The 25,382-nt window shown below is 39.3% G+C and overlaps 1 protein-coding gene across 11 annotated transcripts in view; it reads right to left on the bottom strand.

Annotated features, from left to right (window-relative positions):
- DLG2 (discs large MAGUK scaffold protein 2) overlaps positions 1 to 25,382 on the bottom strand; it is a 1,035,190-nt gene that overhangs the window by 888,908 nt on the left and 120,900 nt on the right. For all 11 annotated transcript variants that reach the window (XM_026841744.1, XM_026841762.1, XM_026841771.1 and 8 more), the window contains exon 4: positions 16,696 to 16,838. In XM_026841744.1, coding sequence (XP_026697545.1) covers positions 16,696 to 16,838 — 143 coding nt within the window. The remainder of the gene's footprint in view (positions 1 to 16,695; positions 16,839 to 25,382) is intronic.

Genomic DNA, 25,382 nt, shown 5'->3' with positions numbered 1-25,382 from the left:
ATGCCCCTGATTATCCATATCACATAATTTTCCAGTGCATTGTGACTCTGGTCTGGGGCAAGACAACTGACTTTCCAAGCAATAAATTCAGGCAGGGAAGGAGACACTAGTTTATGCTTCAGTTTTTCTCCTCCCAGGAAGAGTTCAGATGAAGCTGGCTGCAGTCTGTTGGCACAACAAATTCAAGCCTTGTGACTGACCAGAAGACACACCCAGGGGCTTCATCTTGCTGATCCAGTCTCCATCTCCACTGTCACTCGTGCAGAGCTTTATTTTCAAGCTGGGGTACAAACCAAGGCACTCGTGTCTCCTTTTCCAGGGAGCAGAGGGTCAACTAAGGTCACACAGCGGTGGACTCTGCCAAGGGCGATGGTTCCCGCAGTGGGGAGGGACCACAGCACTGTGCAGCAACCAGAGTCCTTGAAAACACACGTCCTTCAAGGGCTGTTGCTCAGGTACAGTCTCTCCCCTGTTCACACCTGGCATACCAAATACTGGTGGTTGGAAGGATCTGCTGCCCTGCTGCACATGGTAAAGAGGAAAACTGAGCGAAAAGAGCATTTCAAAGATGAACCCTGCTGCAAGGATTAAGAGATAAATGATTCACTGTTCAGTGGCATGAGAATGAGACTCAAAACATGAGACTGGACAGATTGGCTAGAGTTTTCAGGCGAAGACCCACCCTTGCTCTATCTGCCTGCCAGGCAGCTATCCACATAAGAAATGGAGACAATTAACTTAGGTATGGCTGAGTTCTTACCCTGATAGACTATTTTCCAAAACATTCTCTGCAGTGTTACCAAACGCTGTAGGGCAAATTCAGACACCACTGAACATCAGAATGAATGAGATGAAAACTTTAAACAAATAAATGCATTTCCCTCGGCTCACTGGGATTCAGTCAGACCCTGATGCTCATTCTTCCCATTTCCTACCTTTCAGTCATCAGTCTGCACTTTGCTGTGCATAAAGAAGATGAAATATGAAGAGTAATTTGGTATATTAAAGATCTATTTCTTTCAAATAAAGCAGAAGCTATTACTGAATTCTCCTGAAGGCTGGGGGAAAAGGACAAGAAAAATTAAAAGGCTGAAAATAATTAATGAATGCTCATTTAGAACCGGCTATCATACAACATCTTGGAAGCTAAATTTACAGCTGAAAAGGGCAGGCTGTATGCAGAAACAGGCTCTGGAGCCCCATGTGCACTGTGTCAAGCTGGGGGGAAAGACAGGGAGCTGTGGTGGCAAGGAGGTCCCTTCAAGCACGGAGTGATGACACCTGCCAAAAGCCCCTCCGAGCAGAGAGGTCAGCTACCGTAAGAGTAACATGTTAAAGCACACGGTTTAATTCCAGTTGTGCCCATCTGCATACATTTTATTCATTAGCTTCAGTGGAGTCCCTCCACATTTAAGCCCATATTAGTGAAATCACAATTTTGCCCTGAAAATACAAGGAGACCACAGCTGGAAGCAAATGCAAACACTTGGAAACAGAAAATATAAAGTCATTAATTGTTAAGAGAAAACATGAGTAGTAATTTTAAAATAAATAATATTTGCATTATATTTTAATTAGAAAGGATAATGTTTATTTTACTTACATAGAAGTTCTGGATACATAAATTCCAACCTACATATTTCAGTTGCCATAACAACTCAATACATTTATTCTCTTGTGTCATTTTTTATTGCATCAGTGTGGCTTTTGTTTAAAAAAAAACCCAACAACAACAAAAAAAGCCCAACTGCTTTGGTTGCTACAATAACACAATATTGTTTAATTGTTCTTTTCACATTTAATTCTTTTTGAAACCAATATTCTTTCCCTCCAAAGATGTTCACAGCACAGTGTGGGAATTGCACTACCAATTCCAGGCCTCAGTGCTGGGTGTGACAAAAATCCCAGAGATACGTAGAGCCCTTTAGCTCAAACGACTTCAGTCGTGCCACTCAGGACACTAGTCATATGGCTTGAGGTCAAGATCTTAACAGGAGACCTACACAGTAACAGTTTCCAGTTAGTGCATTTCACCTGAAAATCAGAAATAATTTAAATGAGCACTAGGCTCTTCAGAAAGGTACGTAGCTATAGTAGATTTAAGGCGGCAGTGGCAGAAAACATTGCTGCAGAGATGCAAAACATTTAAGTAAATCACTGCAATGCTCTCCAAGCCAGGAGGATATTACAGAGCAGTTTCCACATTTTACACAGACTGGTATAGCACATGATGAGCTAGACTTTGCTTTTGTATCCAGGAGTAGAACCGATTCCTAAACTCTTGGGCCCTCCAAGGAGTTGCCTCAAATCTTTTTACAAATCAAGGCAATCAAATGGTATCATGACGGGAGGAAAACAGGGAGGCTGAGGGTGGCCTTTCTCCTCCCCACCTCCAGCTAGCTGTGCAGCATAGTGGAGCCTGCTCTTGGCCATTCACCCTTTCCAGAGCTGCTACCCCTGCAAATGAACCCATTTCAATTAAACTGCAGTTACCCAACTGCTGATGTTGCATTTCTATCTGGTTCCCCATAACAACCATAATGAGAGAGACTGTATTAATTAATAACAATTATATTAAGGTGCAAGATGAGGAACTGCTTGGTAACCATTGTTCCATGCAGCTGGCGTGGAGTGACCTCAGATTAGAGATAATAGGGCATTTATGCATGTAAGGTTAGAGTTTCTGATAGAAAAGAACTAGTGTAGTGGCTGCCATGGACTGCTTCGGCCTTTGGGGCAGCTCTTCATTTGCTGCTAACTATAACAGCCTCTACTTCAGCCAGGAGAGCTACAACAATTGCTTTCAGAAGACTGTATCCCTCTTAGTTCTCAGAGTAAGAGTGTGCATGTGTGTACCATGCACAATTTAGGACAATCTCTAGCAGTATATTTTCACTACGACAAGCTCCTCATACTCTTTTTGTTTCTGATCGTATTATTCCTCATTATAAAAATTACATCTGATAGAATAAGAAAAAAATAAAAAAGAAAAAATAATTATAACTCTAAATAGGAGAAACACCCAACAGTGTTAGGTGCTGAATGATAACCTTGTAGGAAATACATTTAAATAAGAAGTCACTCAGATAATGTGATTGAATTCTGATTTATGTTATGATGCACTGCAGGTCCATAGCAAATCCAAGAATAGAATCTAGTCTTCTGTCTCCACCACTGGCCCACACAGTCTTTCCCTATTTACACACACCTCCAGAGAAATTACAGAGGAGGAAAATAACCACATTTCATTTGAGATGAAATTTTGTGCCCGCTCTTGCCAGAAATGGTGAATTTAAGTCAAATCTACTCAATAGCAGTAATAAAACCAGTCCTGTTTTGAGAAAAGACAACTGATGTCAAAGTGATACTTAGGAAGACCAAAGCTGTTTTACACTAATGCAAGGATATAAAGCTAGTATTAAAGGCAAGGAAAAACAAACAAACAAAACCAAAACAAACCCAAACAAAACACCACAACAAAAACCATAAAATCAGAGCCCTGGAGAATATTGTAACGACTTTTACTTCTCAAGATAGTTTTGCTTGAAGCATCCTAAACCTTGGTATACAAGAGTATTTGTTTCACCCAGAGCCATAGGGGGAGGAAGTAAGCAGCAGCTGTCATTACAGTGGCAGGCTGCCCTGCTAAGTCATGGCTGCTGACCTACACAGTCATATATACTCATGCTGACATGCAAAAACACTGCAGCTAAACAAAACCTTTGGCAAAACACAGTGCCATTTCTCTTCATTCAGCTTCACTCCTACAGAGCATTGCAAAATTCTTCGCACTGATATATATAGAAAAGGAAAAGGACTCAAAAGGTAAGTTAAGTGGAATGACTCAGGTCATTAAACTGCAGAATACAGCATCACGCTCTCTAAATGTTAATAAACAGACAATGATGTAAAGTGAAAGGGAAAACAAACATTCCCTTAGTATTTTGCAGAAGGTTGAGGCTCCATGGGTTGCCAGACAATTTACTTTGTGACAAATGTCATGCGGTAAATGCTGGATAAGAATCTGCCACTGCCTAATGGAGAGATGGCAAAAACCTGTCCTTTCAAACGAGAACTCCAAGAACTGTTAACACGAGCTACTGAGTGAGGTTATTAAAAAATTATGGACCATACAGGGATTTCGGCTTCTGTGAGCTTGTGGCTGGGGAAGCACAGAAATGTAAGGGCAATTGTAGCAGCATTAAATAAACATCACTGTCAACTCCATCGTGAGAAAGGAGCAAATGCCTCATGTACCCGGCGATGTCAAGGGTGGTAGGGAGGACGTCTCCTAAGCCATGCAACGCTCCTGCCATGCACACCATATTGCATATAGCCTGTGTGGTTCATGCATGTCCCCCTTGGGTTTCTACAGGGACCAGGAATCCTTCAAAGCTGCCAGCTGAAGCTGATATTTCTTTACTTGAGAAACAGTGCCCTTGTCACAGCTCACTGACAGCAAGGTCCAGATGACACTATCAAAAGGGGAGCCTGAATGAGGCAATAAATTCAGTCTCATGAAAACTGTCTCTGACTCTGCAACACCTCTCACTAAAGCTGTCTGCTACTTTATGCATTTGAAATGTGTCTAGGCAGCTTAGATAAGTCTTTCTCCTTTTTGTTGGGATGTATCTACCATCAAGGTGGTTGACTTGGATAGAGGTGTACATATAGCCTTAGAGGAACATCACATGAAAAACTTATTTGAAAATATTCTCAAATATTTTCACTGGTGACGAATATTTGCTTGAAACACCCCCAATCATTAGCAGGGGCTCAAATTCCAATTCTGCTTGTATTCAGAAGCCTCAAAAACAGTGATGTCTGTTAGTGTCACCATCATGCAGTGCTGTGTGCTATCCTTTATATGCAGCCCATTCTTTACAACCTATTGCATTATTACTACAAAGACATCTTCACGTTCCATGAGTTTATAACCAAAGCTGAAGTTAAGCAAGATTATCTTCTTAATACCTGTTTCTGCAGTACTTAGTAAAACAGGATTCACAAGAGGTACCCCTAACAGCAATGGACAATTCTAATGCTGCACTTTTCAGGGTTACTGACAAAAAAGCAGTTTCTGCAATTAAGACAAAAATCTGTAATCAGTGATGTCACTTCAGTCTGGAAACATCACAATGCCTGTTTTCTTAGCTGTGGTTAACTAGGAATCTTATTCTATGTATTTGTGACCAAGACCCTGGTGATAATTCACAAAGACAATCCAAGCCCTCACTGTCTTTTGGCTGGGCTGCACCAAAACACTGTGAAGCTGGGTGCAAATTTTCTTGTTTTTCCAAGCTTACTACAATTTGAACAGAAAGCTGTGGCACTCCCCTCTTCTCAGCACCGAGCAAGGATACCAGATCAGTCCTCCCCTCCGTGTGATGGCTCTCCATAGAACAGAGAATCAATATGAGGAGGTTTTTGGTCCTTGTCCAAGGGCAAGGAGATCATTGCAAATTGCAAGTGAAGAGCAATATATGACAATTCTAATCCTCAAAGGTAACAGAAGCATCCACTCTGAGTGCAAAGATATGTGTGTGTGTCAGGCACATTCCCTAGGTGAAAACAAAAGCAAGGAAGCCAACTAAGAAATAAAATGATACTGAATTAAGAAACAGCATTAATACACCCGTAACAGCAGAGGATGAACTGTTTCAGACAGCAACATAGTCAGCATCCTGAATACTGAAAGCTCTAGTTACAGTCTTGTTGCTGACCTAGCAAAGATACCCTTGGGTAACCTGGGATCATTTACTGTCAAAACAAAAAGTAGAATATATCTCAAAAAAAAAGAATACTGATTATGTAAGTGGAGGCATATGTCTGTCATGAATCTTCCTACTCCTTAGGAAAAGATGAAGTTGTCTGTTTTGTTACCTCTGTTTTTCTACAAACAACCACAACACCAAAGAAACATGTGACAGAAGACACCAGTCTGACGTAATGAATGACCTGAAATCTCTTGGATCTTTTCAGTCCTCCTCATCGTACTTAAATTCCAAAACACACAGCTCAAACTTTTTTAGTGGTTCATTAAAATAACAACGATTTAAAAGTTACCATTGCTGTTTCCACCAGAGTTTCAAAAGCCGCCTTCTGAGAAGTGGACTTCAGATCCACTATGTCTGTTACTCCTAATTTAATATTTTTCCAGCTTGTATAGCAGCTGTTTGTCTTATCTCTTCTCAGAAAGAGACACCCTGACTACCTGAAAGTGCTGAGCTAAAAAAAAAAAATAAAAAAAAAATCACCAACCAAAAAAACCCAGCGACAGGGCACATATCAGAAAAGCAGGTAGGAAAAGCAGGTAGGCTCCCCTACACTTCCAAAGAATTGGATGGCCTGGGAAACCTTCATCGCTTTGGTTTGTCCTTTCAGTGCAGAAATTTTATGCAGCTGAAGCAATGAACTGAACACCACTATTGGGATTATAACTACGTAGTAACAAGGCTGACCTCCTGACAGAAAAGCAGCAGCAGTCACATGTATCAGCCAAGCAGAGGCTGGAGTGCGGAAATCATTCACAGGCGTGGAGAGCGATTTAGTGAGGTCAACCATTTTTCCCCATTGGCATTGTGATGAGAGCGTGAGATTCAGCTGACCTGATATTTTTTAAAAAATGAGATATTTGAAGATATATTTAAAAATTCAGTTTCACAATTCATCTGTAAAACTAGTTTTCTGGGTTTGGGGGGTAATGGAAACCTGACAGACATGAGGCTGCAGATATCCAGCCACTCTGTGCTGCTCCATCAAACTGTCCATTTTGGATCAAGATGACAGAAACAGGAGAAACATGAGCAAATAGTGAGACAATACTGATCAACAGGAGGAGAACATCATATCAAGAGTGATTTCTATGGCTGCAAGTAACTCTCTTTTGGGCTAAAAGACAATTTTAAGTGCGAAATGAGATAGTCTCACAGCTCTTTCTGAGGATCTCCTGTACACTGGAAGTGGCAATACCTGGAACATTCCTCACTGAATATCTGAATATGTCATGAAGAGCTGAGGAAGCAGATGTGGAGGTCAATCGCTAGAAAAGTACAAGAGCAAATGTGCAGAGAGGAGACAGGCCATGACAGCCCTTAGAAGTGAGAGAAATAGCGATGTTGATATGGTGGAAAGGTTGAAGACAACAGAAGCTTCCAACAGTGAGGAAAATATGGTTAGAGAAATAAGCCTAGAAAATTATCTCGCTTCAAGGCTATTTGGGTGGGTAAATGGATCAAGATTACATAGGGGGGAAAAAAACCCCAACATGTTGCTAAAGGCTCTTTTCAAGAAGGAAGATAATGGCTAGGGGTGAAATTCACTCCTGCACAGTACATAAAGCATTTGTCTAAATCTTCATGATCCACCTGAACATTATAATGGCAAATAAGCAGTAAATTGTCTTTTCTCTAAAACAGGGACAGTTTTCACTATAACCTGTTACAGATTAAAGTGGGATGATAGTTAACCACGGTCAAATGTATAAACCGTACAAGCTGAAAATGCATAAAGTCTTGTGATTCTAGTCATATTATTTGTAACTATATTATACATAAAAAACGTGGAGAGAAATGATATTTTCAAGCCAAAAGCTTCCCTTTAATTTCCCAGGTTGTTACATTTTGTTAAAACCTGCAAGTACCTGCCCCATTTTATAAAAAAAACCTAAACAATGCAGGAAGGATGTTTTCTCTTTCTTATGTATTTATCTTACTGAGCAAAGATATATGCAGCTATCAAAAAAAAAAATCACTCCCAGGGTGATCTTTATATGATCTAGAAGTCTTGGGGTGATATCTTTCTTTATTCTTGGGAACTATTTAAGAAGCATTTTAATAAAGAAGTATCGTAGACTGCAGAAATATATAATGGGCTCTTAAACCTCTCTACAGAGACCTGTGTCCTTTGCACATGGAGGGCAGAGAATTCTCTTGCTTAGTTGCTCAGATTGGTGAATGATCAGAGTTAATAAACGTGTAAGTGAGACAAATCACTCTGAAATATTTTTAGAGTGAAACTTAACTAGAGTACATTTGTCCCTGAATATCAATTTTACAGAACTCTTACAGTTTTATAGGGCAAAGAATTATATTTTAAAGATCTGATGTATTTGTTTTTGCAGGTGGTTAAAATATAACTTCTCAGAATCTTATTAAAAACAATGAATTATATCACATACTCTTCAGAGGAACTGCTAGCTTGTGGTAGAAGCCTGTTGGGACATTCTGGTATTTTTATGTAGGTAATTTTTTCAGATTATGCTGGTATGCCCTTGTTAACACACACCATCTTTTAGAAAAATTATTTTAGAAAAAATATGTTAAAATTGCAAGAACTTGTGATATTTTCATAGTATCTTTAACTATTAGAGCTATCATTTTTGACCTTGATAGACAGAAGTAGAATTTACACAACAGTCTGATCTCAATGCTTATCGCAATAGAGACCCATTGCTTAATTAAAAGTTTGTCTAATTTTGTATGCTGGTTAATATTCAGGCACACTTTCATTGGGGAAAATTATTGTTTCTGGTCCCTAGCAGCTGTTCTGGCTTGCTCCCAATCCTTTGCAGATGTAATAACAAATCTCAGATCAAAAAAATGCCTAGAGGTTGTTTGATAGGCATATTATACAAACGTGAAAAAAAATAAAACCAAATAAACCTGTTGTGGTGGATGTGACACTTTCATCATTGGTGATCTGGTTTAGGCTGTTTAATGCAGAGATCCCAGTTCTGTTCCTCCTCCCACCAATGTCAGTAGAAAACAATTACTAGACTAAATAAACTATTATTAAACTAAACCAAATCTCCCCATCAGAAGAGGCACACTAATATGATGGTGATCTTAAAGTGACAGGCAACAAAGGAGAAGTCTTTTTTCATGAGCATGTCTAAATCTATGCAAACACAAAGAGACACCAAAAGCAGAACGACGTCAAGGTCTAAGACTTGCCCAGTGGGACAGAAATGGTCTGTTTAGAGTGCCATGACATGCATATTGCCCTACTCTCAGCATCACAACTTCATCAGAAAACTCTCCTGTCGGGATGCGGGATATGGAGGCCAGAATACTGCACTGTGCCTGGAGCATTTCTGTCCACAGGATGACACTGTTCTGTATACACACAACTTGGTTTAAAATGGAAACGTTGGCCTGACCAGATTAAAACACGCTCAGAAGCAACTCTAAAGTGACATTTAACAGATGCACTGGCACTCAAGTTATTGACAAGCTACAGAACAAATAACAAATTTATAAATAGAGACCCAGTATGGATACCCGGTACGGGTAAGACATTTAGCTGCAGCTAGTCATAAATAAGGTTTTTAATAACACAGTGTCTTTGCAGTTACCCATTTCTAAACATTAGTCAAACCATTTGAGAAGGCAAGTGTATAAAATAATCTCCACACAAGTAAAGCATACCTTATTAATGCACAGAAAATAAAATTGTAAAGTTAATGTATATAAAAAAAAAAAAAAAAAAGCCAAGCTTCTGTACTGTTAAACAATTAATCTTGTTATGGTTGTTACACATCCCTGGGTGCAAAAGAAACACAACTAGCAAAACACAAACCAAGATGTCACTTATACTGTACCCCTTAAAAAGACTGCTGCCTTCTTGAAGGAGAACTTAGTGCCAAATAGAATTACATGGGAATTGGCTCTGGTACAAAATCAACCCACAGACACAAACTGCATTTGATCAGATAAATGTATACTGTAGGAGCTAAATCTAGTGAATAAAGAGACACATAAATCTGAATGTTTTGAAACCTTCTAATGAAACATTATGGTTGATCACACCTAATGACTCTTGCATATTAAGTATAATCACTTAAACAGAATCAGATTCGGCTCCTGGGAGTAAACCAAGCCATACACATTAAGCTGTAACCAGTTACAAAGAAAACAAACAAAAAAAAATCCAAAGAGACTGAATTTTAATAGGGACATATAGAAGGCTCTTGAAGGTCCATGTTTTTTAGACAAGCTGTTAGTGTGAAACAGATTAATGGTTTGATAATTGCTCCAGGCAGATTTTTAAGTAAGGGTTTTACTACGGGAACTTTTAACAAGCCAGCACTTAAAGGACAGAGAAGTAATTACGATGTTTATAATAGCTGGGTACGAGGATAGCAGACATTCCTGAAGCAAGCAGAAATAGGAGGATTCATTTTGCACGCTGCGATTGACTGTCTTTGCAAAATGAGCCTCTAAACGTAAGAAATGCACAGAACAACAGGAATTAAATGAAGAACCGGAACCTTTGGGGACCATCTTAAAGCAATGATATCACACTGCAGTGGATGTAGGCTGTGCATGTGAGATTGGTATGTGATGACCAAACTTGCACAGTAATTGCAAATTATTCTTGTTCAATATGCCAGAAGTATCTGCACCATATGCCCTATAAGTAAATAGTCTTTTCATGCTATGATACAGGGACAAACAGACCTTTGGCTACCAGATTTATACGTAAGCGTGACAGCTGAGTGTTCTTTTCTTTCACCTCAATTTTCCATCTGAATAAAGGTCAAAACACTGCTGACCAGAAATAAGTAGCACTGGAGACCAAACTAATGAAAATAGAGGTTAAAACAAGGGCAAATTTATGTCTTTTAATGAGTGTCTGGAGCTGAGCACAAGCCTGTAGCTTCAAGCAGTGTTACTATTGTCATAGCTAAAGAGCAATTCAATTTTTGTTTTACCAGATGGATATCTCCATCTAGGTACTTTTATGTTCTCCATTATTGTATTTTCTGAGCATCACACAGTTTTAATTGTATCTATGTACACAACATTTAATCGAGAGGCATCCTTTATCCAGTGACTGTTTAACGCAATGCAGAGCCCTGCGCGGGAGGAATGCTTTGTTCCAAGGCCAGTGACCATTTGCTAAGCTGAGGAGCCAGGCTCAGACCTACACACCCACTCTCAGACTCCATAACCCGCTAACTCAGCCGCACAATCGCAAAATTTTAACAGCAGAGATGGAGAGTACCTTTCCCCAGCCTTATCTGGAACATGGTAGGGTGAGAGCACTCTTCTGAGCAGCAGAAGATCTGAATTTAAACCACTTCCAGCTGAATCCCTATCTCACATTTCCTAGGGGTGAGAAGAAATCAGTCTTCTCTCTCCAATAGGGACAATTTAAGAGCCTTAATTTCAAGAAAATGCTTCCAAGCTGTGAATACTGGTCTTATGAAGCTTGGTCCAAAGAAGTAATGAAGCTCTTTGGCAGAGGCAAAATTACAAATAAACCCTGTCTTCATGATTTTCGGCAGCAGATTGGGCACATCCCCAGTCAGCATGCTAGCTGCGCTGAATACCATGCTGAATGTTTACAAAATAAGGTAATGCTGAGTTTCCCAGCACTGAGCACTTTCTGTGCTTCTCCTCCAAAGAAATTAAGATTAGACTTGCAAAACAGCTAAAGCACCCATTACACAGGCTTGCCCTTTTCTTACTCTTCCCTAAGCATCTGCTCCTGGCCCTTGCTGGGAGCCAGGTACAAGGAGAAGGTAATTGTTGCTTGGTTTAAGCCAGTGTGGGTGCTTTGTTACTGTGACTTGAAATGACTCAGCTTAAAAATAGTTGAGATTCTCTGAAACTCTGAAGGCACATTATCTTTGTAGTGTCAGCTCCCCACAGCCATGTTCCCAAGGTAGCTACCTGGCATGTGTTTGTTCCCAAATGACCTTGTCTGGACCATATCAATCAGCTCAATGTCTAAGCACTGTCAGCATCCTCAAACAACATATTCCTGGCATAACTTCACAACCTGCTCAGGTATCATCTCCCCTACATGCCACCAGGTCTCCTGCTGAACGCAGCATCCTGAATCCCCTCAATGCAGTTCGAGAGCAAAGAAAATATGGCTCCTGTGACAGTGCTTTACACACTAGCCATTTGGAGTGGAATTCTTAATATTTTCTCTTAAATTCTCCCCCTTCCATATTTGCACATACATGGTGGCAACAATGTGGAGGTGGAAAAGATCGAGAGAAAACAGGGAGAAGGGCTTTGTATCTTAGGACTCTTCAACACTGATGTTTGTACACTTGGCTGGGGATGGATGATTGGGTATGCCAAAGATGACAAGATACGCTATACTTTAATACTCAGAGCAGTAGTAATTATAAACTCTAGGCTACTGAGTCATGCATCAGCACTCTGTCCCAATAAATATTTAATTATTCCATATAAAGTGGAAACTTCCCAACAAGAAAAAGCAAAATAATACCTGCTGGCATAATGCATAGTGCACTCTCATGGGTGAGAGGAGCACTATCAGCTCCTCCGCAGTCAAGAAGGGAACTGAATATGGATTTCCACATCCTTGGAAAACACATTAACCAAATACCTTCTGCATAAGAAAAATTGTATCAGCAATGCCTTTACACACATTGCAAGAAAATTCTAGAGGTGGTCTTATTTACAGAAAAGTGACCATGGTCCTGAACCTTAATTGGAATAAGGTATCTATGTCTTAATGAGGTGGATTTTAAGGGAATGATATCTTGCCCCATTTTTGGAGTTCATTACTTGTTAGTTTATAGATGTGTTCTCTTTTTTATGGATCTTAATCCTGGATAATAATTTCTTCCCATGCAGTGCACCATAAGATATGGTCCTTAACTGATATCTGGATACAATGAGATACCTCAGACACTATAATTCCCCCTTCCCTTTTGTGACTCAGTTCTCCTCTGAAATCTCACAATACAGTCCTTCGAGACGTACCCAGAAGAGCAAGGAATTAAAACCTGCAGTTACCAAATCCTGAGTTAGTGTTTTCATTAATAAACAAATCTTGCAGGGTAGTTTCCAGGAATTTTTTTTATATACATGGAGATACAGAGAGATATACAGTGTCTGTGTTGTCAAGACTAATTGCCTTCCACAGTGCCACAAGACTTTTTGTTCTGGAAACTAAAATACTCCATACCTCTAAGTACAGCTCCTTTGGGAAGAGTCTAAGCCAACTAAGTATTTTCTTTCCCAGAAGACCAGATTTTTCCATTAGGACCCAGCATTTGTTGTTACATGGGCATATTACCTAAAATGACAACACTGTTGAGGAAGAGCAGGTCACAAAAGTAATTTTAAAAGAGCAAGAGAAAGGCAAAGAAACTGGAAGGTCATATATGACTAGTTAAACATATGTTTAAGTGCTTTTTGGAACAGGACTGAATAAACTGTTCTACTGTGAATGGAACAAAAACTAGTGGGTTATAATGGCAATTAGAGAAACTTCTGTTTGTCATCAGGGAAGACTTTCTGTCGATGAGGGAATAAGTTACCTGGAGAAGTTGTTGGCTTTTCACCATGAAAGGTTTTAAAGAACAGATTAGACAAACATGCCAGGAATACTTCGAATGGAATTGATTTGCCCTAGAGCAAGAGAATGGACAAGACTTTTTTTAGATCTTCTTCAGAGCTACATTCTGGAGTTCCTACATCACAACTAACACGTTGGACTTTTTCATTTATTATCTGATGTCACATTCTCTGATTGCTGTATGAAAATATAAAACACATAAGAGCCTTCACGAGTAGAGCCTAGTAAGCATTTTTAGTGACTACTGAAGCTGCCCCAAACACTGTTTCATTGATTCTGAATATCCACCCATTTAAATTGATTTTGTCAAGTTGGATTTACGGGACGAAAAACAAGGGGGGGATAGATTCACATACACAAAACCCCCTCATATTTGTCTTTATTATTCACTAATACCTACCAACTGAAATTATTTTGGTCTACGATATTTACATCTCTGCCAGATACATTGCCATATATACTCAGCTTCTGTACAGGGTGAAATGCAATAATATGATGGTAGGTAATATTGCATTTCGCATCTGGAAACATTGACGTCACTTATTATTCAAATGACCAACAAAGCTATTGGATATGGTGTTTAAATGCATTGGGCATACCAAAATATTTACTGATTTCATGAGGACAAGGAGCTCCTTCAGGGTCAGTACCTGAGCAGCACAGTTTAACCAGAAGAATACAAGTAAAAAAAAAAAAAATGGGGAGAAAAAATATAAAAGCAGTAATTACCAGTGAACACCAACATGTTTTGTTAATTCCATTGTTTGTAGCCATGGGGTGCTATGTGGGGTCATTCATGCTGAAAATTTGGATGCAACTGCTTCTGGCACATACAGTGAGCTAACATATTACCCTGACTTTTCACTTGCTTTTACAAAGGCCATTCAAAATTACAGTCTCTGAGTTTGGGAGATGTCTCTCTTCTCAGGCACTCCCTGAGAATGATGGGAGGTTATAGGATGGGTCATGATACTTTCATGTCTCTTAACTGATGAAGATCCAGTCCCAGTAAACTGTAAGATCTAGCATCAGTTTGTCACAAACCACTATGCTGATCACAGATGCAGGTGAGAGTTTAGAGGTCAGCCATCTCTGTAAGGTAAAATTGGACAGTGTTGCAAACAAAAATCTAAAAGCTTTTCTGTTATCTAGAAGTCTACACTTTTGGAAAAGCAATATATCTGTACAAAGGAGAGGTTGCAGGATACCTGACCTGGACAGTGGAAGCAGCTTTCCTTTTTTTTATCAGCAATTAAGATTGGAACAAAAATACAGAAAAAGAACCAATTTATAGAGGAAATTAACATATAGACAGTCAAGGAAGGTTTCAAGTGGAAGGCCTGAAAGGGAGGTGGCCTCTGGACTGAATGATCAAACTTGGGCTTTTATTGCAGAGGAACACTGCATGTAAAAGAGGAGGATTTTCTTTCCACATTTGGAACATGTAATTGAGGATGGAAAAGAAAAGTACAAAACCATCATTTCCCATAAGGAATAGACCATGAATAAGAATTTATGTGACGTATTAGATTATCCAGTTACATTTTCATAAGGCAATTTCTCATAGAAAGCAATGTACTGTATTGGATTTGTACAGCAGCTGGTACATTCAGCATGTGTTAATCAGTTCTGACTTGGATCTGCCGATAGTACATTGTGCTGTTGAAAGGAAAAACACCAAAAGCCTACGCTTCCAGTCTGCTTTGCATGCAGCTGGACCCTTAAAAAAAATATATGATTTTTAAAGGGACTAAACCTCTTGTGCACCCACTAGACTGATGAAATTTATGGATAGACAGCAAACTTGAAAATGCTGGACTCAATCACGTTGACTGCCAGCACCTTGGCTTGAAATGACTGTTCCATGTTCTATGCAATAGTTTTCTATTGTTTTGCTTTAAATCAGAACATAATTTTCATAAGATGAGCAAAGTTTGGAGTTAGCCCTATATAGTCTATTATTCTCAGCATAGAACTTGGAGTTTAAATTCCCCTGGACAAGAGTAGCAGCACACCTCTTCGACAGCAATGAGTTTAAGAAAGATGTGGTTGAGGGTCAGACGAGGCCAGAATGAAAAGAGTTTATGTGATCCACTGACTTTCTCAGGTGCTTGAAGAAGAAAATGCTGGAATACACTTTCACCATTTAAAAGTGCATAGCTTTGTGAAAAAAAAAAAAAAAGAGACAGAGACTAGCTAGCAGTGTCTTTAAGTTGGGACTCAAATATTAAATCATTCATGGGATATATCCTACACTAATGTTAAGACTCATTTGTTCTGATTTCACTCAATATCAGAATGCTTGCTCTCATTAATTCTGCAAGCTGCTTTTGCTAATTAATTTTTACAGTAAACGTCTTCATTTCTTCAGAGAGTTTTGCTCTAGATGCCTGCAATTCTGATTTATCTTTTTAAAGAATCACATATAAAATGTCATCTAGAACTACAATTTGTTTCTGGGTTTGACATCTGAAAAAAAAAAAAAAGAGGAAAGCTCTTAAAAATAGTCATGCCTATGGAAAGTGCTTTAGAACAACTTTTAAAACTTGACATTCCTTTCAAACCATAACAACAATGGAAATTTTTATACGTTTCCCTCATCTTTGATTTTGGTCTGGAGATTTGCAGTTTGCAGTCCATGCTCACTCTATTTCTGTCTCACTGTTTAAGAACAGAGAAATTCATTGCTTGGTTCTGTGGGCTTTGGTTTTGTCTTTGAAGTACAAAGATGGTGGGAGACAAATAGTTTAGATTGCTAATTTAGTTAATAATAATCTCGAGGCAGGCAGAGGCAGATTAGAGCCAGTGGTGACAAAAGGATTCAAAGCAAGGTTTTGAATCCTTCCACTGGTTACAGAAGAAAAGCAAAGGTGTATAACCTTCTTCTACAGATCTGTTCCTAATACAGAGACCATTTTGGTTGATATCTCTGTGCACTTGAGCTATGGAAAAGTTCAGTCTAATGTCAGTTCCAGAAATATGAAAAGTCCTATTAAAATTTTTACACAGGATACAATCCCTGGAGTATTTATAACCTCAGTGGTTATTAGCAAGTGGAGGAGATACATTCTCTTTTGGGGTAATCACAGCCACCAAGTATCAGGTAAAGTACACCAAGGACAAGAAAAAGAAAAATTTTACTTCCCCTTTGACAGATGGTGATTGAAAGGATGAAGAAGTTAGTGACATATTCAAGGTCAGAGGGATAACACTATACATCTTCCATATCCTTATCTAATTCCTTAATTAAGGACATTATTTCAATCTTGTAAATCATTGCATTGCCTTTCTCAGGCTTGAGACATCTCACTGATTATATATATTTTAATTCTTAATCTGTTAAATTACCTCTTGGTTTTTCTGCAGATTTTCATGGTCTGTAGCAGATGTTGTCTTCTCCCATTTCTCTGCAACTTGATTTGCTTCTTCTATTTTTTGCTCATAGCTTTTCTGGGAATTCAGCAGTGTCACTTCATAAAATTCTTGAATATCTGTTTGTAAAAAGGAACAAGTAAATGACATTATTTGACATGTTGACTTTTGAATACCTGGTGGTTTTCTTTGGCTGATATATACTTATACATTACCATCATAATGATAAACACATATTACATTTCTATGAGAAAGCACCGATATGCAAATTTGTTTCTTAAATGTCAATGAGATTCTTGAGGTATACTCTCATTTTAAAGAGGTCCTTATGAGTAATTTCAAAGAAGTAAAGGAACAATATTTATAAGAAGAGTTTCAAAAAAACACATTCCATGCACACCTGAGCAATATATGTAGAACAGACCCTTACACAGAGAAAAGTAAGCCACAGATCATTTTAACTGGCAAACTAGAAATTTGCAGATGTAAAATCCCTTAAGAGAAGCTCGTTGTCAGACATCCATCCCAGGAACCTGAGCTACTCACAGCCATATCCGCAGGTGCACTTGGGAATTTTTTTTCAAGTGGGATGCACAACTTGAAGGAATCATTTGTGATCACCACTTCAAACTGTTGTCATTCAGAAGTGACTGGTTAACATTTGGTTTGAACCAAAAGTAAGTAATAAGCCAGGTCTTAATATCCTGTTCGGATGTTTCTATCACACTTATTTCCATGGGGTATGAACAGCCATAAAAGGTCCAACAGCAAAACTACTTCCACTGAAAACTGTGCATGTAATGACCTAAGGAGAGGGGGGAAAAAAAAAAAGTGTTTCCCTTCCTTGGGGCAAGAAGTTTTTAGACAGATAGTCGCATGGGAGGTAACGTACTGTCTAACAGAGATATCTGACTCACCAAAGAAGAAAAAACCATCACATTTTAATTAAGAGCAATGGGCAAGCTTTCTCGTGGATAAGAAAACCATTCCAGGGAGAAGGATTGCATCTACCTGGATACACCCTGGGATTTCAAAAGAGGAACTGTTTATAAAAACTATCATGCTTTCAATGAGTGTGTCTCTCCAATGGGTGCTACCTAAGACATAAAGAATGTGGGAAGGCATGACCATCAACAGGCAAGTGTCAGGAAAGGCAAAGAAAAGGACAGAGAAACCTTGCTGGTATTAGGTGAAGAAATTATAGGAAAAAATCAAGCTTATTGTACTCACAAAATGTCTTTCATAAACATTTGTGACTGTGGGGTTTATTTCTATTTTGTGAAGAAATGTTCTGTTTGCATGTTATCTGAAATTGGATTGAATTAATAGTAGCCCCAAGGTAACCAGACAATCAGAAAGCATTTCCTAATGGAAGCTGTGATAAACCCATACCTGACAGTATCAGGAGCCCAGACACCCCAAAATGTTCCAGCATGTCTAAAAATAAAGACTATGTTCCCCAGGAAAGCTTCTTCAGTCAGAAGAGAAAAATCTTCCAACATTACCTATAGAGCCTGTGTGGCAAAGAGGAAAATATTGGAGTTGTGTCTGAACTTCAGAGGCAGCCAAGGATTTTGTCACACAGGGTCAGATACCACACCTGGGGCAGGAAGACATCGGTTCTAACTATAATAAATAACCTATGAGATACATCTGCATTTTCTGTTGCATACTGTCTCACACGACAGGAGACTGAACTGGATTGCATGTGACAAGCAGAACTGAAGGAGGAGGAGGCAGCACAGAGAGGCACACAGCAGACAAACCGTGGTGTTCTGCATCTTTCAAGGTCCAGTCAAAAGTAGCGAACTTGGTCTGTGCTCATGCTCACATTAAATCTCCAGCCAGATCTGAGCCACATCCCCCTCTATAGTAACAATAGAAAATGAACATCTCTTCTTTTACAGCTTTCCCCATCATTATGTTGACCTCCAGCCCCTGATACACCAGAGGGACCTGGACAGGCTGGAGAGGTGGGACAGTGCAAACCTCATGAAGTTAACAAGGCCAAGTGCAAGGTCCTGCACATGGGTTGGGCCAAACCCAAGCACAACTACAGGCTGGGTGATGAGTGGATTGAGAGCAGCCCTGAAGAGAATGACTTGGGGGTGCCAGTGGATGGAAAACTGAACATGAGCTGGCAATGTGCACCCACAGCCCAGAGAGCCAACTATATCAGAAGAACAGTAGCAATCAAGTTGAGGGAGGTGATTCTGCCCCTCTACTGCTCTGGTGAGACCCTAGCAGGGGGGTGAACTAGATGGTCTTTAAGGTGCCTTCCAATCCAGACCATTCTGTGATTCTATTTCTCACATACAATGGGGAAAATTAATCAGAAATTTTAACTTTAACATTAATAACTGATCCATAGGAAGTAGATACGAGCTTCTATTTCACACATTCATTTGCAAGAATTTATATTTCATGTTGCTAAGAATATTTCATTCCACGATTAAAACTAGGACCTACTTTTAAAATTAAAAACTATAGAATAGTTGCAATGAGAATGGAAATTTCTCCACTTTTGATCTGTGGAATTTATGGTCATTTTGAACACTTCTAGTACAATTGCAAACAGTTGTAATACATGGTTTGATGCCAGGTCAATTTGTATTGCAACTGCAAGTAAAACATATCAGGCTAATATGTAATTATCTCTAGATAAATACTTTGCAGAAATAAACTAGAAATTGCCCTCTGGCAGTGGCATTCAGCTGGCATAGCTGTCATTATCAGAGTATTAATGGGTTGACAGTAGTCAGTCAAGGAATAGCAGAACAGTGCTTTCACTCTAACTTTAAAGACTGCCTTGCCCTGGCGTTTTTCATTAAAAATAACGTGAGCCACATTTGCATGTGTATGCATGTGTGCAAAATAAATATTAAAAACTCAGTCTCTTTGGTAAAGGTCCTTATCTATTCTGAGGAGGCCGTGGGTTGCTTTCACTGGAATAATGATCACTGGTGTGAAGAGAAGAGCATTTCAATGTACTTAAGAAGCTACAGAAGAAAGCACAGAGGATTCACTTAGTTGGTTGCTTTGTTATTCCATAAGCTAAACTTGCCATTTCTATAGAACAAGGGCAGCCAGCAACTTGCAGTCAATCAAGGTTAGCAGAGAATAGTATCTGTAATTTGCTCCGAGTAAAAACTGCTCTATGGTGTTATCTCCATTATGTGAGAGGTGCAATCATACTAGGAAGGGAAAAAGGATGAATACCACTGAGGCTAGGAAAAGAGGTGATGGGATCAAGCAGATGCAGAATCAAGCTTGGAGCTAGGGCTATAAAAAGTAGTTGTGAGAGCATGGCAATTGTTATCTAAAATGACCAAAATAACAGTCTGTCGCCTAGCAGAGGCTTACAGGAAGATAATTCAACAGAGAGATTAAAATCTTACATAAATTAAATCTGTCCTGAGTATTTCTTGGCACTATAGTCCCTCTCCTCCATGAAAGGAAGTTCAGATTTCATTTGGAAATGGCAATATTACTATTGATGAACTCTGTGAGCACAAAGCACCTCTCCAGATGAGCTGTTCAAATCTCTGTACCACCCCAAACATTTTGTTAAGCAATGAATTCATGCTTGTTTAAAGTGTCTGCGAATCTCTCTGGATTTTCAGTCCAACTGAATTTGTTCATTTACTTCTTAAGAGAATACTTACTTTATTTAATAAACTCTGCTTGCTCTTCCTTTAGCCTAGCAAGAATGCTTTGTCAGTTTTGCTGTATAAAGATAAATTGCACACAAGATGATTTATATATTCTAATATGAAGTAATCCTAAAGATATCATGATATATTTTGGGTAATTCCATCACTGAGGAGTGGGAAAACAAATTTTCTTTACAACAGCATGGTAGAGAACACATCAGCATCACTTTACAAATGCCCATGGACAAGTATACCATACATCACTGCAGCTGTGCTCTGCAGGCAAACTCTAAGGACCTCCCTTCTCCTTTCTTACAGACCTGTGCAAGAACAAGCAAGGTCTAACCTTTATAGATATGCAGGGAGACTTTCTCTTTACTAAAGTTGGATCAATTTCTCAGTGAAGCCTTATTTTCCTTACTACCATTTAAAAAAAAATAATTACTTGGGGTCAAATTTGAGTTGTGCTCATTCTTACTTTTTTTTTTTTTTAAGAAAATTTAAACAAAAATAATTTGGCCAAAGAATCAGAAGTGGAGAAGACACAATGTTGTATTCACATAGAAGAGCAAAGTTCTTTCAGACAGCAACCACATAGGAAAAAAAAAAAAAATGTATGATCTGACAGAGCTGAATAGGTTGCCTAAATCTGCCACTTTCTGACTTTTGAGGGATTGGTGCTGCAGTCCTGCAACAATTATTCCAGTGGAGTTTCTGATCCAATTTATATGCATCACAATATCCATTTGTTATAGGAACACTTTAACAACTCTTATAACAAAGGGGTTAAATAACATGAAAAGGCAAAAATGTTGACTAGCCTAAACTACTTTGTCTTCTATGACCATGGGTTTTCACCAGCATTCTAATGAGGAGAACTAAGATAAAGCAATACAATTCCTCATTCATCTGTAAGCATTTCAGCCCCAGAAAGATAGAAGTAAATTGAAGGGAATTCAGACAAAGACAGATGATTAAAGGTCTGAGAGGACTAACTTTTGAGTAAAGATTAAAGGAAGAGAATAATAATAACATACACTTCCATACCTTTCATTTCAAAGCAAAGCAAACATTAAGAACCATATAGTGTTGGCTGAGAAAATTGCAGAAGTCCTCAAAGAGAAGCAAACCAGCAGGGTTGAAATGTGGAAGCCCACAAGCGAGCACACCAGGTATATCCATCCTTTTGGGATCAATAACTCACAGGGGCTTCAGGACAATGTTATTCCATTTTAAAAAGTCCTCTTTGCAGGGAAGTCAAGATACAGCTGCATGAGCAAATCTGGAACAATTCCCTGGTATGCTAGGAACAAAACAAGAGCCCCTCACCCCTCCAAACTTTCTCCCTACACTAGATGCTTACTGGCCCAATTTAAAGTCATAAGGACAGGTGAGCATCATTTGCTCCTATTTATGCATTTGGTGCCCTCTCTACTACTGACCCATCTTCAGCTGTGTAAATCATCAAAATCCAGCTGGCAGCCCCAAGTCTGAAGTATATGAGATACCTTTGGCATGTGAATGATTTTCACCTACACAGAGAAGCGCTGGCAGGTACCAAAAGCATCTCAGTACTTTCACGTACATTTAGAAATTTAGCTATCGAGGCACATGTGTCCCAGTGCACCGAGCAGCTGGGATTACCCCGATACATCTCTATAACACCAGCTAACCTGTAGCTGTACTTTGCATGTACTGAATTGATGCTCAAGGGTTAGGAAGTGAGACTATCAAAAGATGGGTTTTTCAAGGCAGTAAGGTAAAAAATGCAGAGGCTGAACTTGAGCTGGCACAGGTTTACAGTGTAGCTATGCAGTGAGGATAGCTTTGCAGGGCACCAAACAGGATTCAGAAGACAGGGGGGCATAAATGAAACCAGAGGTAGAAGTCGAAAGAAAAATCTCTTGTACCTCTTTTGCATTTAAAACAATAAGGGGGGGAGGAAGAGGAAAGTTTGTATTCCGGTAACAAATAAGCTGATGCCAGGCTTTCTGATACCATCTATATTTTATAGAACACAAACAATTAGGCTTAAAAGGATAATGCTGTACGTTTCTTAGTCTGAAGCTGTACTCCATATGTTGCTTTCCCAGCGACTTGATGGTACCTGTGGCCACTTGTAAGAGAGAAGTGCAAACTATTCCATGCACTAAACTTTATCCAAAGTCCACTGAACTTGCAGACGCCCACCCACCACAGCATACCTCAACCTCCAGGAAGAGAGTACACTGTGCTGACGGCTGTTCCTAAAGCTGTTATGTTCAGCTGTGCTTAGCAATGAGAGAGGATTTCCTTGTGACATACATCTTGCTGCCACCCCTCTTCACTCTGTGTAGATGATGTCTTAAGATCATTTAGAAATGGCACCAATATTCTGGTATCTGCAGTAATTTTCTGTTGCTTCTGCAGACAGCTATACATTTTTGCAATTAACTGTAACACCATTAATGTAGAATCCCATTATCCAAGACATGAGTTCTCTGTGCATCATATTTTCGTAGACTCAAACTCAGAATTGGGAAAAAAAAAAATAAATCTGTAGGATAAAAAGAAAAGGTTTTTTTCTCCTCCTTCTAGAGGTCCTTAGCCATGGAATTCATTTTTCCTATGCTGTGCCAGTGCCCTGACTTGCTTTGCGGTAAACCTCCCATCTGTTTCTCCAGGGCATTCAGGGACAAGGTGGAATGGGGGTCTAAGGCAACACAAAAACACAAGCTGTTTCCTTTCCGGGAAATTTGGGGCAGTGTTTTTGTCTATGTGTAGGATAGTGTCTGATATGTACCTTTTCATGTTGTATAACCCAGCACAAATGGCTACCGTCTGGCAGAACACTGCAAATCAAAATAAAGTCAATTGTTACAGGGTCTTGCTGCAAGTCCTTTTTTTTTTTTAACTAAGGGAACATTACAGCGTACGTCTAAATGGCATCATTTATATCCTGGGGAGCAGATTATGCTGGGTCAGCTTCAGCCATCTGGTCTGAATTATTAGATAGGAGTAGGGAGGATTGCGCAGGATGTTGTTCAAGAAGGAAAACTGATTCACACAGTAGAAGTAGCAGGAAAGTGAACAGAGATTGTACCAGCCTGCCAGTAGAGCTTTAAAGGCCCTGCCCAGGGAAGCAGTCCAAAGAGAGGTTAAATAACATACTTCACCAAACGCAACTATGTCTTGGGTTTTTTTCAAGTAAAATGTTTCCATATTGAGTAAAACAGCCATTATAAGAGAGAGAAAATAAAAAGTAAGAGAAGAAAAAAAGCCTTAAGTTGAAATTGGGTGAGTTTTCAACTAAAGCAGGACTATGGCACAGACCCTAGGTGAGAAATGGCAGATCTCCAGTTATCAAGCTGGTACCTAGCTTTACAGTCATGGTGAGCTCAAACCTGTCCCCATTAGCATCCCTCAGTGCAGCAGCAGTTAAAAATCCCTTTCCCAGTTCAGTTGTATCTCATCCCCAGGGCTCCACACATATTTGCCTTGGGTCTAATAAAGGTGGCATGAGATTCAACTTTTTTTTTCAAGATTTTTTTGCAATTGGCAGGGATAACACCAAGATATGTCAGGTCAAGGTGAAATTTTGGAGCCCTGTGGCAAGGTTTTCAAACATGAGCTTTTGGTGCATGAGAAACATAGATGCCAACCCAACAGCAAGAGTTACCACAGAAGAGAACAGGTTCTCTGCTCCAACCAGGCAGTGAAATGGTGCAGTGCAAGCCAGGGAAGCAGTCTTCTGCCAAATGCCTGCAGTTGATAAATATTCCTAAATCTATTAAAAGCAGCATACTCCAGTAGAACATGTACCAAAGTAGGCAGCAAGAAATACAGTTTCTGTTATTAACCTGTCTTGATTCTTGAGCTTCAGCGAATCCCTTCTATTTGTCTTAGATAATTTTTTGAGGTCCCTTCCAGCCTGAATTATTCAACAATCCTATGATCATCTGTGCATCTAGGTTGTAAGCTCTTTGAGGCAGGAACCATTACTAAGCAGGTACATACCTGAGCAAAATTATATCTTTTTCTCAAAAAAAAGCTCTGAAACACTCTACATGCTGCAATTGTTAGTAATTAATGACCTTTGCAATAGTTATTTAGATGTATGGGAAAAAAAAAATGTTCTTGAGTACTTCTGGCTTTGCTGTACAATAGTATCGTGACTGTTTTTTGTAATATACCCAAAATACAATCACAGCTCTCCCAAACTTCTCAGCTAGGAATATCTGCCTCAAAGGCAGCTGTCCAAAATCCAGAGAGAATAAAATATTCAGCACAGATTGCTGTGCACAGAGAAGACAAAATAATTGCTGCAGCCTTCTCTATGTGAGCGATGTTTATGTTAACAAGTGAAAACTAGAAACCATTAAGTCAGACAGAAAAGTCAGTATATAAGCCTGCTCAGTGATGATACTGAGTGTCTTACTATACTTTTGCCTATATATTTTAACCTCTTATTCATAAATAAGCATCTCAGTCTGGATCTGAGCATTCGCCATGGGTGGTATGTTAGGGTTAACACCTATGGTTGTTAATTGTGTTTCCAATGGAACAAGAAAAAGAACTAAGACAGGTTCAATAGTGCACAGAAACACAGTTGAAAGTGGGCACAGTAGATTAAATTAGTAAATGTGGCACTCAGTTCTTCTCATTATGTTTCTGAAGCTTAAGCTGCAGAAGAGCAGAGCAGCAAGCCCCAAACCCTGAGGTGAAGTTTCAGTTTAAACACGCAGGCCAGGTCCTGCAGACCAACGCACAATCTGTCAGAATCAGAGCAGGATCACAAGCACGCGCCGGCTGCTTTGCACCTCTGGACAACCAGGCATGTAACTCAACCTGTCCCGGGATTTTTTCCCATAGAAAACCACGTACACAGAACGTGCTGTTAATTTTACTAAGTGTTCAGAAGTGACAGCTAAGAAGCATTCAGAGGCCAAGACAAGGTTTCCTGTGCTTCAGAACAAACCTTTCATAAAATGACAGTTTCCTTTGAAAAAAAAAAAAAAAAAAAAAAAAAAG

This window comes from Athene cunicularia, assembly GCF_003259725.1.
Source record: "Athene cunicularia isolate RWA chromosome 1 unlocalized genomic scaffold, athCun1 chr1_part1, whole genome shotgun sequence".
NCBI lineage: Eukaryota > Metazoa > Chordata > Aves > Strigiformes > Strigidae > Athene > Athene cunicularia.
This window is presented reverse-complemented; position numbering and strand designations above follow the sequence as displayed.